At 38.9% G+C, this 13,058-nt stretch overlaps 1 protein-coding gene across 9 annotated transcripts in view; it reads left to right on the plus strand.

Annotated features, from left to right (window-relative positions):
- Positions 1–211: 211 nt before the first annotated feature.
- The window catches only part of LOC121326783 (single-stranded DNA-binding protein 3), a 38,356-nt gene continuing 25,509 nt past the window's right edge, over positions 212–13,058 (plus strand). For 8 of the 9 annotated variants that reach the window (XM_041270276.1, XM_041270274.1, XM_041270272.1 and 5 more), the window contains exons 1-4: positions 212–373; positions 1,284–1,356; positions 1,572–1,633; positions 2,651–2,735. In XM_041270276.1, the coding sequence (XP_041126210.1) occupies positions 318–373; positions 1,284–1,356; positions 1,572–1,633; positions 2,651–2,735 (276 nt within the window). In that variant the 5' untranslated portion in view covers positions 212–317. The remainder of the gene's footprint in view (positions 374–1,283; positions 1,357–1,571; positions 1,634–2,650; positions 2,736–13,058) is intronic. The other variant, XM_041270281.1, reaches the window with a different exon arrangement.

The following is a 13,058-nucleotide window of genomic DNA, read 5'->3' on the forward strand; positions in this document are numbered from 1 at the left end:
GCTTTAAAAAGCCACTGGGCGAATACACTATAACTAAACTAACCTGCTGAAATGAGTGGCTCTCAGAATTTTACAAGACTCCGGTTGGCTTCTGTAAATGATTGGCATGCTGCAGGGTCGGTTCGCCTGGCTATCTCGCCAACGGATTGGGTAATTTGTCCGCCAATCAGGAGAAAACGGGTACCGCCCCTGTTCCCTGGCGTGACCAGACTGCTGAGCAGTGCGGTTGCAGTGTGATGGGGTCGAAGCCGGGGCTGACGCTTTGACAGCTAGTAGAAGATCCAGAGAAAAGAGCGAGCGGCTCCACACTGCAAACCATGTTCGCCAAAGGCAAAGGCTCGTCGGTGCCCTCGGACGGGCAAGCTCGGGAAAAGTAAGACTTTTCTACCCTTCGATTCCTCCCCCCTCCCCTGTCCCGTCCCGTCCCTTTTTGGATTTTAAATGCTCAACGCATTTGTGTTGCTGGCGTTCTTGGGACACAGGGGTTTCTTTGCAAGCTCGTTTCCTCTGTTGTTGCAAGCAATTGAATGAAAGCCTGCGTTCGTTCCCATTCAGTATTCTTCCTTTGGTGTGCTGCTGTGAGCCGAAAATGGGTTTGAACGCAATAGCGCTGGATGTAAAGTTGTTACTATATTTATATTTTTATTTTAAAGTACAGAGGGGGTATAGACCGCCGGTACTGTTAAACAATTGCTTTAAGTAAATTTATGTTAAAAAATAAATAAAACAAATAAATAAAAATCTAGGAACAGTGAAGAAGCATTTTAAAAGCTTGCCTAGAAGCGCGAATTTCGGTTTTCGCATTACAAACTGCAATCTGTTACCTTGTTACTCTTTAAAAAAAAAAAAAAACGTTGCATATGTGTGTAAGTTATTCTGTTGCAGCAATTTAAAAATTAACTTAGCATCTGGTAAGACTTTGTTTGTTTGTTTATGATTGCAACATAAACCTGTGTTTACAGATATTGCATATGTGCATGTGAAGTTAATATTTGAGCAGTCGTTTATTTTGGGTGTTCATGTTTTGCTTTTTTTTTTAAATATATATTTTAAAGGTTTATTTTAATAATTATAAAAGCGCGGACCTGCTGTTTAAGCTTCTGTTCTGAATGTTGCTTGCACATCTCGTGTAAGTGTGGGTGATACCAGTAACTGCTTTTGTTTTGATATTTTCTCTTCAGCACTTAAACATCCAACACTTTGATCAGTCAGTGTTTGATTCTGCATCGGAAATGCTGGATACAGTGTAATAACCAAACTCTCCTTTTGCTTTATTTCCACAGATTAGCTTTATATGTATATGAATATTTACTACACGTAGGAGCACAGAAATCAGCACAGACATTTTTATCGGAGGTAATTTGATATGTATATATTTAATTGATGTCTTTTATTTGTTATGCTTGACTCCCATACTTTTTGCGATGGCCTTTGTTTTCAGAGAGTCCATGTGGCCTCCATTCTCATTTTCTCACCTTTTACCATTTATTGTCGGTTGGTTTCACAACCGGTTCTTTTACTTTTGCACGCAGCTATCCACGCGTAATTGTGTGTGTTGCCTGTATTTCTAGATCCGATGGGAGAAAAATATCACGCTAGGGGAGCCGCCTGGGTTTTTACATTCTTGGTGGTGGTGAGTATTGTCATGTATAATTCACTTGGTCCCCAATGTGTTATATTAAGTGCTGTCTTAACGACTGTAAACAGTTGTTATTGTGTGTGTGTGTGTTTTTTAATGGCTCGAACTATTGTTTGCCTACTGTCTAGTTTGCTTTGCACATTGGTGTGAAAGCAGCTGAGGCCGATATAGCACCTCCTTGCTCCGAGGAGTGCAGTTCTCATGTGGTGTGAGGCCTTTAAGTGTTGTTGTAATAACGAGACATTACCATGGTTGGCCTTATTGGTCACGCAACCAGTGTCTTTACTTTTGTTTTCCTATCACGTTACATTTAAGTGCAGACAACGAGGGGAGTTCTGCAACGCGCTGATCTGAGCTGGAGAATTAACACTAGCAGTCAGACAGCCTATCAGAGTATTGTTATTTGGACTACAGACCTGACCCTAGTGGTATGTTGTGAGATCCATGTATCGATGGCCCAGTGATTACCTTGAGGTCACTGCAGCTAGCTTTCTTTGCACTGTAAATAAATATATAATTGGATGCATTTAAAACAAAGTTGAAAACAGCTCTCATCAAACACACTGGTAAAGTGTTTAAATTCAGTCAAGTTAGTGTTTAAGAACAAGATACATTATTGTGGGGAAAACACCAAAGACTTGTACACAAACTTGGTTTAAATACACAGTGATGTGCCCCCATGGCAGCTTTATGTCTTGTTACAATGATGAGGTTAATTTTAATTTTTTAAACTGGCTTATTAGTAAGTGATTGTTTGTGTTATAATCTGATATTATGCCAACTTTTTAAACCAAGTTCTTGAAGTGCAAAGATGCCAATAGGGAGCCTGTGTTGTAATAGTAGTTTGAAATAAAGTTTGCCATGTGTGTCATTGTAGTAATCATAATACTAATATTAGTGGTTCTTTCAATGTTTTCTTTCAAGACTATCTGAATGACCTAAAGCACATTGTTTTGCAGTTGCTGTTTACCATACAAGTAATAATTAGTAACCTGATCCTTTTTCTGATAGTGTATTTTGGGACCTATATTGTGCTGCTCCTGAAAGAAGAGATACCTGCGAACACTCAAGTGAAGCAAAAGCCTTTCACGATTACGTGAGTAACCCGTTTTTAATCTTGCAATAATTATAGGGTTGGGTAGCTCTGATTTTAACAACAAAAAAAAATTGCTCCTAAATGACAGATATATAATTAGTAGCAAAATAGGTTAACGCAGGCAGATGCATAATACAGGGCGAGGCAATCCACACACAGGCGGAGGGCGGGCGCGAACCCGCGACCTCTCCCACTAAAGCATAACGCTGATACCGCTCTACAATAGCGCTCTTCCTGATAATGGAACTAACCCCTTTCTTTTTATTTGCGGATCAATGTATCGGTTTACAAATGAAAGTATAATTTGGCATGTTTATTGCTGTATCGCGATACAAAATCAGTGGATCGGATCGTTTTTATATATCAATAGTCGATGAATCGTTGCACCCCCTATATGTATATAATATATGTGCGTGTGTGTTTTTGTGGTTGTGCAAAGCTGCTCCTACATGGTTAATCGTATGTGAGCTACCTCTAATTAAATTAATAATCCTTTTGTTTAAGTTGTCAAAGTTTGTAGTTAACAAACTTCTGTTAGGTTGCTCTAAAACTACAGTGTCAGTGAAAGCCTTGCCAATTGTTTTGCTGGGCATTTGGAACATCTGAATAAACACCTCACCTTTGTTTGCAAAGGGGTTTGCATTTTATTAGGCATTGAAATTGCAAAACATTTCCTTATAGTGCCTTGAATGTGCTGTGCACAGTACTGGATGTCATGCTGTCAGTACCCTGCTTGTCCTTATCTATTCTAGACTCTTGTGGTTGAATTGTATTGGTGGTAGATGAAAACTAATTTCTGTATTTCTACACTAATCATTGGAGCACATCCATGCCTTGGTCACGGTTAGTGGGTTTTGAAGATGAAGCAAGTTGACATTTTCTATAAATGATCACCTTATATATAAAAGTATTTATATTAATGTTAAATATGAAGACCAAGGGATAAGTACTTCTTGTCCAGAAATCATCTGCTGCTTAGTTTTCGTTTATAAGTTGGCTTGTGTTTTTATAAGTGGTGACCTTGACAATTCAGCAAAAAAAGTTGGTGTCTTTTCTTTAACCAGCTTTTTTTTTTTTTTTTTTTAACACAATCCTACTCTTTGTTATCTATAGATTTTATTATTTTTTAGTGAAACAGTCCATCTTCACAAAGCCCAAACTGATGAATAATGGATCATTTTAAAGGCTGTTTTAATGAATTTCATAGTTGTGTTTGTGAAACAGTCTCTCATAGGTTTATTACTAGCCTCAAATACTTTTCTTGAAATTAACTTGAGTTAAAACAGCGGCCTGTGAACTAATCTAGTCTTTCACTAAATAACACTGCAAGCTTTAAGTAGTCACCCGTTCAGTACTTTTCACTTCAGTTACTTGGTGTTAATCTGTATTGTTATTTGGAAGCTGTGGATGTAGTGTAAGGTTTAAACTTTTCCTGAGTTACTCTTGTGCTCCAGATAGCGATAGGATCTGCTTCGTTCCACTGCATGATTCCAGTCCCAGTAGCAATTTAAACAGCACAGTTTGGCCACTGGTTTACAGCATATGACTGGATAGATTAATCCTTGATCACTGAGCCCCAAAGCTTTCTCATCCTGCCTTATTACTTTTTAATTAGCTGGCAACCTCACTTCTATCTTTTAAGAGTGTCAAGGACTAAAACTGGCACTTGCTCTTCTTGAATGCATTACTTCCAGTGCTGCCGTCTAACCACCCAGACTAGAGTGGTCTGGAGTTTCTGTGCATATGGTGTAGGAAAGTTTTTTTTTTTTTTTTTTTTTTTTTTTTTTTTTAAACTTTTAAATTGATGAATACATTTTTGTACTTTTTAATCTGCTGTGCTAGGACTGCGATTCCTTTATTAACAGGACTTTATGCAAAGGTCACATCGCCTGGAAGTGTTCATTTTTGTATAACTCTTTGAAAAACAAATTCAACTACTGCTTGGAGCTTTTTTTTTTTTTTTTTTTTTTTGCATTGGAAGCTCATTAGGTAACCGAAATGAATAATAGTGTTGGTCATTAAAATGCATACAGTCAGGGACTTCGAAGTTCTGCATTATGAAGTGGAAGGGATATTTTGAAAAGGAATACTGCAGCTCCCTTGTTATATCTGCTGCTGTGATGTTTTTTGTTCCCCTCATATGGGTAACGTTGAATGCTTCCATTGTGGGTAGTTGTGAGCTTAGTGGCAATCTAACTTGAGTCCTTACTTTGTGGATCCATAATTGCTGAAGAGCTTTGTTGCAGATAGAATTGTCTACACACTTTGTACATTATCACTGTCGGCGGCATTAGTTATCTTGCTTCCCAGCATGGCCCTATACAGCATGGTTGTATTACACTGTTTCTCTTGTGACGGAGTGCTCTGTTGTAGTTTTCATTTCGCATCTCCCAGGTCATGACAGGGAATTTCAACTGGCATGTTATCTCAGGATTGTCCGATTCACGACTGTAGTTCAGCGTTTCAACGTAGCGTTGAAAAGCCGTTTTCAATATTGCAGTGTGTGTTTTGGGTTGAAGTTTTTTCAAGAAATGGAGAAAAGCAACTGCAATAGACCACTGGCTTGCAACATAAATGCAGGTGATGCTGAGGCTGTTTTACACATTCTTTAGCTCCACTACAGATTATTGCACGGAATTGAAAAGTTATTACATGCAAATCTGACTTGATACTGGTGAATCTCTTGCAAAGATTGATGAAATTCGTGATGATAAATCAAGTCAAGGGTTAAGTGTAGTTTGAATAATATAACTGCAAAGTATACAGCATGCCTGGTTCGTAAATCTAAAATGTGGCTCTTCCAACAAAGAGCACCTCTTGACTTTTTTGTGTTAATGTTGGATTGCTTGTGAATTCCTGTTTGTGTTCTTGAATGTGTATAATAGATAGGTGGTTAATAAACTTCTGTTTGGCAAAATGAAGCAGCCCATGAAGTGAATCAAAATTCTGGTATTGGGTGAGAGTGGAGAATGAAGAAAAGCTCTCTGTCAGTAGAAGTCTAAATATTTATGCTGTTCTGTCCCTAATGAAAACAAATTGTCAGCAGTAGTTCAGTAACTGGCTAAATTAAAATCTGTAATTAGTCAATTAGATTAAATAGTTGGCACAACCTTATTGAATCATGCTGTTTGGGTTATTAAGAGAAGGGGGTGTGAGTTTTAATTACAGAATGCTAATTCTGACGGTTTAAAATAGAAGCAGGCAGTCTCCTTGTGTCGCTCTCTGTTGAAAAGATCAGTCTTTTTATCATGGTGCCACCGAATTTAGCATGCTCTTTGAAAAGTGCTTTGCAGTAAAGCCAGTGGTTATACCTGTGTCAATCATGCATGTTCTTGGGGTTTGTGTGAGCATTTTGCTATGGCAGCCAATTGGTCATGGAAAATAGTGTGTATTTTGAATTAATACTTGTTTAGCGGCATATTCTTTGTGAAACGTGTCATTATTTTAGTGTGACATGGAATGCACTGTATGATTCCATATGGAGTAGTACCTGGATCAGGTAGATATGAATTTTTATGCATACATTTTGGCTGGTTGCTGTTAACCTGTCCAAAAATGTAACCTGTTTTTTGTCTGCTAAACCTGTACACTTACTTGTAGAATATGCTATACATTGGAGAAATTTCAAAAACCTTTCTATGAAGTTTAGTAACATTTTAAAGTGTGTATTTTAGTCTGTGTGTAAAATCAAATCTTGTTTGATACCCATTAGAAATGAAGGTCTCCAAGTTTTAGGTAAAAAATCTGTGGGAGAGTATTGCTGTTTACAGAGTAAGAATGTCTGTCCCCAAGATCGCACATTGATGGCTGCTCGTTTCCCTCGGAGCCTGTTTTGAAGCTGGAGGTGGCTATCAGGTGTTAAATCATTTGTACTGTAGACATAAGAGGCAAACTGAGGCACAAGGGGGCTGTGAAAATCTACACCGCCAAACCAAATTGCAGCTAAATGCCACAGTTCAGGAATTGCTGTGCTGTTTCTATTTTGCTTCTTGTTGTTTGTTTTTTTTTTTTTTTTTTTTTTTTTTTAAAAAGTAAAAATAGTCTAATACCCACCCTGCTCATTTTGTTTGTGGATTGTAGTTTCATTGTTTGCTTTGCGATGACTTCACCGCTTGTAATGTCAGCAGCGGGACATGTCTGCGTGTCGGTGGCAGCGAGTCTCTAGTCTTTTCCAAGCAGGACGTTTTACTGCTGGCTGGCTGACCCCTGTCTGGGGTAAGGGTGGGGTCACTTCATTCAGCAAAATGCTAAGTGGCAAATTTGTAAACACAAAGCGAGCAGACCCTTCAGTTCAGGATCTTCCCACTGTCCTTCTGAACAAAGGATGATGATTGGGGAGGGGGTGGATAACATTTACATTTTCCCTTGAAACTAAAGACTGGGTACCTTTCTTTTCAATTTGAGAGAAGGCTTATTTAAAAGGGGTCTATTAAAAATGGACATCTGCCGCTATAGACCTGCTAATAAAATGATAAAAACCTTGATACTGCTTTTCTCTTTGCTGTGGCAGTAAGCCCTCATGCAAAACAAAGCAAGAATATTATTTTTATTTTTTTTAAATATGCTTATTTATTTTTGATGTGACTACTAATAATAAATCTAAAAGATTCCCAGGTTTTTTTTTTTTTTTTTTTTTCCACTGATCTTTGGGGATCGGTGCATGATCTTGGCATGAACTCTACAGCATTCCCCAAGTTGACACGCTGGGGGAAATTCCTGTAAAGTGAAGAAGCACCAGTCTGCTTAATCAAGCCAACTGTATTGTGCTTTTAACACATGATTATGCATCTTGCCCACCTTTTTATAACTACTGGGACAGATGTGCCCTATCTACTTTATTATTCTCTCTGTTTTGTTTGTTTTAATAAAAAATAATCTTTAGCCTACACCTTTTTGACTTGTAATGTAAGGAAGTAAATACCCCACTACTAGTTGAAGGTTACGTGATGGCAGAATTAATAAGCGCTGGCCCTTTAAAACTGACACTGCCGCTGCTAGACTGTTAGCAGTGTGGGGGAAGGGGTGGTTGGTTTCATTCTGGGGAGTTGATGATTGTGAGGTTTGTACCAAGCTTCTAGCTTCAAACCCTGACACAGCAGGATGGGAGGAGCATACAGCCAGCCACCAGCTCTCCACTCTGCAGTACTTGACATTGTGGGGTTTCTGTGGCTGTGTAGATCCCCCTTACTCACTAGAACGAACATGGCCATGATAGACTCATATTAAACCACATATTTTACTGAGTTTATCTATTACTGACAATTGCAAATACTAACACATGCTCATTTCGGTTTCAGTTTAAATGTGTAATGACCACAACGTTTTCCAGACTCTTATTTTAACTTTGTCTTCAGTGAAGCCAGTTTAGCCTTGCGCTCGTGTTTCTGAACATATGATTAAAGTGGAATCTTGCTTCGGAGGTTGAAAGGTAAACCATTTTGTTGTTTGTCAGCCAGATCATTTGAAGTGTTTAGCACACGGTACAAAGTAGACCAAGCCTGTTAAATGTTTCATATTTCACACTTCTCATGATGGTCTCTTTTGGAGCACAGCAAATGCAGTAAGCACATCTTCTATGCAACATTTTCTTTGTAATTCAATTGACATGAAAGCTTAATTTTGTCTTGTTTTTACAGCACTTGTCCTCCACCATCTCATAACGCTAGTTTTTAGCTGTTCATCCAATACACAGTGACAGGTTTTACATTAGGCTGCTTTTTATCTTCTGGCTTAGTGAACACACACACACACACTAAGAATAAATAATTTATTTGTGTGGGGTGTTTTGTTTTTAGTAATTCATTCTTACAGAGCTGCCTGGTGTAAAAGTGGCCCTTCATACAGCAGAACTGGTTATAATGTGGTCCACTCATGAGTTCCTTTTGCCCCATTGCCATTTCACAAGCACTTGTTCTTTTGCTATGGCTCAACACAAATGGCACACTTGACTGCAGCATTATACAGGGCTAGTACTGTTTTGGTCATTTCTAAATAATTCTGTTTTTGTATATTTAAAGAGTGAACTATTTTAAGGTTCGTACATTGCCAGTCAATGTTAATTGATTACTGCCCACAAATGTGTATCCCTCAAAAGCACAGTAAAAAAAAAAAGGTACAGTTTGCTTAAATGTAAAGGAAATATGCTGGCTTGCAAAGGGTGCTTGTGCAGTATTTGTTTTAGTTCAGCAAAATATAATTCCCACAGTATGATTCGACAAGCAACATTTTGAGGCTTGAATTTAATGATAACTTCATGTAACAAATTAATAATTTGAAGTCTCAATGGTTTGTGCTGGGTGTGTCTGATGATCTGAATTGACATCTGATAGCTGTGACATGCAGCGTGAACTGCCTAACAAAAGATGCCATTGCCTTGCTAAACCATGAGAAGATGCACAGCAGCTCAGTGTTTGTTTGGGGGAGGGGAGGTGATGGTGAAGGCGGAGGGATGGGAGGCTCTGTATTTGCATATCTGGTTATTGCCTGGAGTGATGGCAGTGGCTCCGGGTGAGGAGGGAGGGGGGTTGCGACAAAGCTGGTTGGGAGACGTGTGGAATTTGACTCCCAGCCCGTCGCTCCGGTGTGTGTAGCTGACACATGGCTGTTTACAGAGTGCTGCTACCCACGCTTTGCATTCATACCAGCGTGCTGACATGCACTCCTACTTGCACGGTGCTAGAGCTGTCATCTGGTTTTGTTTTTGCTAAGAGGGCAAGAGGAGAGCATTTTTTAGGGGGGTGGGGGGGCTTAGCAGTACACTAGCAATGTCCTGTATGTATGTGTATGTCCTGGGGAATATTTCCTGCTGTGGATTTTAATAAATATAACTTTTGTATTTCATATTCCCTAACTTTTTTTCTGTTTTTGTAGTCTTAAAAGGGTAACCACTCTTTAGGGGGGGGGGGGGGGGGGGGGGGGGGGATCATCATACAGATTCTAGATCTGTTTTATAGTACTTGATCTTTGTTTTGACATGCATTGGCTTTAAGGCCTCATTTACTTGGAAGCTATCTCAAGAATTTCCTTCTTTTTATATAGGAATTTTGTATACTTTTGTTTCTTGGCAAGGTGGGAGGAATCCGCAGGGGTTGGAGTATTCTTTCATGTGTCCAAGAGACCGGACTACTAGGGATCTGGGGGCCCCAATACAGCAGCATTATTTGCTGGTTTAGTGTGTGGTGTTTTTTTCTTTTGTGTTTTTAAATCCTCTGTAACCATAACACATGGATGTATGACCTCACTTTTATATGGCCATTCAGGAAATGTCTTTGTGGCCTTGGCCAGTTTTGAAAATGGAAAGCATTTGTGACTAATAGAAACTTAATTCAATAGTTATGATAAACGCACAGGTGCCTAGCTAACTTCAGTCCTCCCCAAGCATAAGCAGGAAAGAAACATTTGAAATTTGCCATAGTTGTGTTGAACTCTGTATGTTGTCCTGATAAACCATCATCTTGGTGATGCTATGTTGCACTCAGAGAGCAGTTCCAGTTTTATAGGGAGCTTGGGTTGTAACAAGGACATTAAAGTAGGTTTTATATGACTACCCTTGACTTGTTTGCTTGGAACACTTGTATAACAAGTCTCCCGGTCTCAGGCTGCGGTGTGCATGTACCATGTTTTCAGGGCACATTGTGTAACCAGTGTGCTATCTCGGTTCACATCAGAAGGAAAATGTCACTGAGCCGTGGTGCAGTGACGTTATCACACACATCACTACAGCTGGTGGAAATTGCCATGGTAAAAATCCTCTGATCAAGCCCTGTTTGCATTAGCACACTCTGGGTGTATGACTGAGAGCTGGTGTCTCCTGGGTTGCATTTCTGTAAATGACTGTACCCCTTTTCAGTTACCTCGTACTTCATGGTCAATCCGTTCCTAATTTAACACAGGAGTAGTTTTACAATCGGTTGTCTTTGTCCGTCTTGGCTGGAATCCCCAAGTTTTTTTTTTTTTTTTTAAATTAGGAATTTCTATACCAGATTAACCTGGAGAGTGGCTGCATTTCAAATTGCTCTGTGAAGTTTACATTGGCAGGATACAACCTGACCACAAGGGCAAGAAAGAGTTCAACCAGTCGACCTGGCTGAGCTGCCAGGCCTGGACTACTTGTCATTGGTGTATTAAGTATGCCCTTTTGAGAATCCACTGGGCAATTTCTCAAGTATTCCATATCTGTGTGCCTTGCATAATAACAGCTGGCAATTTTGTGAAATGTGCGTTGAGTGCAGTCCACTGATAAGCTCTAGAGGCAGTGGCACTGCCTGGTCTAACCAGCAAACCAGTCAGCAAAAAATAAAAAAAATAAACATGTTTTGCCTACAAGGGTATGAGCCGAACAGAACTGAGATGCTTACTTCGTTTCAGACCTGTTTCAAATTGCTTTTAGCAAACTTTCTTTCTTTACCCTGTTATGTAGATGAACTGACATTTACCTGCAGCATTTTAAAGAATGCTTGAAAACTATACTTGTTGCAGACGGCTTCAGTAAGCCTCTTCTGGTAGAATTAGTTTACATCTTTTTCTGCTGTAGATTTATCTTTTGGTTGTGTATTTGTGTTTTCCAGTTTTAAATTGAATGAGAGCTGTTTCAAAGACTAGCTGCTTCCTGGTACAGTACCCACTGCATTCATTTCACCTGTTCTAGTTCAAACTTACTCCAGCTGTGTAGCTACAATCAAACCCAGTACACGCGGATAGGAAAATGAGGGATACTTTAACAGTCATTTCTGGATATCTTGGATTAATATATGTTTATTGCATCTTTTTGATTCTCATGTTTCATGTTCATTCTTAACTATCTTGCCACTGGAACTGCCAAACTTAATAAGACAATGCTGTGAAGCATCCCTTTTTAAAATAATCTTGAAAGAAAAACAAACAATATATTACCACAGTTTGTAGTTTTGTTCATCTATCCTATTATTATTATTTATTGTTATTATTATTATGTGTTTTTTTTTTCATTAGAAACCAAGGCAGGGTTAAAATAGGGAACGTTCTGCTTGCAATTGCAAGATATGGTTGCCATAGCAACAGTCCTCTTAATCTGGCAGGTGACCTGTGAGACTGGAGAAGATGTAGGGGTTGGTTTGGCATTTCATTATTTCAAGAGGCTGCGGCTCTCCAGCTGGTCTCTTACAACTAAAGCTGTTGCTTCTGTCTGCTGAATTGCCGGTATTCAGCTACAAAAATGTTTGTCGTGCAGAATAATGGAGGAGTTCCTTCCAGGAATTTGTGTGTGTAAATATTGCAAAACGTACAAGCCATAGTAACAGGGAATTGTTTCAACTTATTCTACATTGGTAATGAGGAATTAAAAATTCAGAGCCGTCTTTCATAGACACTATCCTTCCATTTAATCCTGCTGTGTGCTCCGTGCACTTAAACGTACCACTCTAACTACTGTATCAAAGAATAATGGGTCCTGTAACTATAGTGTACTGTAACTGTCCTGCACGGCCAGCGTTGACACACTTAGCTGTGCTAGAATGTCTGGTCTTTGTCACTACAAACTAGTCATAAGACTGGTGGAATTGAGGGGAGGTGGGAGAGATGCATGTATAACATACATTGGTATCCACCAATAGCAAGCATAGCTGGGTGTTGTTGGTGACCTTCACATGTGAATGCATTGTTGAAAGGTCCTGATGCAAGTCATGACCCAAGTCCCCCTTGACCTTTTAACTGTCCTGTTTTTTCATGTATTGAATATACAAAATGAGCATCCAGGGGCCACTCGTAAGGAATGCTTGTTTCCATTAGACAGGCCATACTTGACTGAACAGACTTCTACATATGTGTTGAAATCGGACACTGTTTTAGTGCACCTTGCCAGTTTATAAACCCACTTCTCTTTTTGGAAACTTTAAGGGCTATGAAAACAGACAAGTATTCAAACATGAACATATCTCCTGATTTGAAAAAATTAGATCAATTGAAATAACGTACCAACATAATACAAACGTCTAATGCAGTGAAACCGCAACTATTCCAAATAGATTATCCCACCCTGTTACTTTTAAGCTGCCTGTTTTGAGAGTTCAAAGCAGCTGTGTTCAGCTAGTAATGTAAACAGTAAAAAAAAAAAAAAGAGCAGTCATTGAGACTCAACTGGAAATGTTTTTAAGATTATAGTTGGTTAATAACATCATTTGAAAATAGCCTAGTATTTAGTTTGAACAAAAAAACCTGTTCTTAACAGCAGTATTTTGTGCATTTTTATTGATGGATTAGGTTAATTTTATAAATTTTAAAAAGGTTCTGGAACATGTCATTAAAGAAGAGGTGTACCATTCTTCTTCCTAGACCCAATGTACTGAC

This window comes from Polyodon spathula, chromosome 14 (genome assembly GCF_017654505.1).
Source record: "Polyodon spathula isolate WHYD16114869_AA chromosome 14, ASM1765450v1, whole genome shotgun sequence".
Lineage (NCBI taxonomy): Eukaryota > Metazoa > Chordata > Actinopteri > Acipenseriformes > Polyodontidae > Polyodon > Polyodon spathula.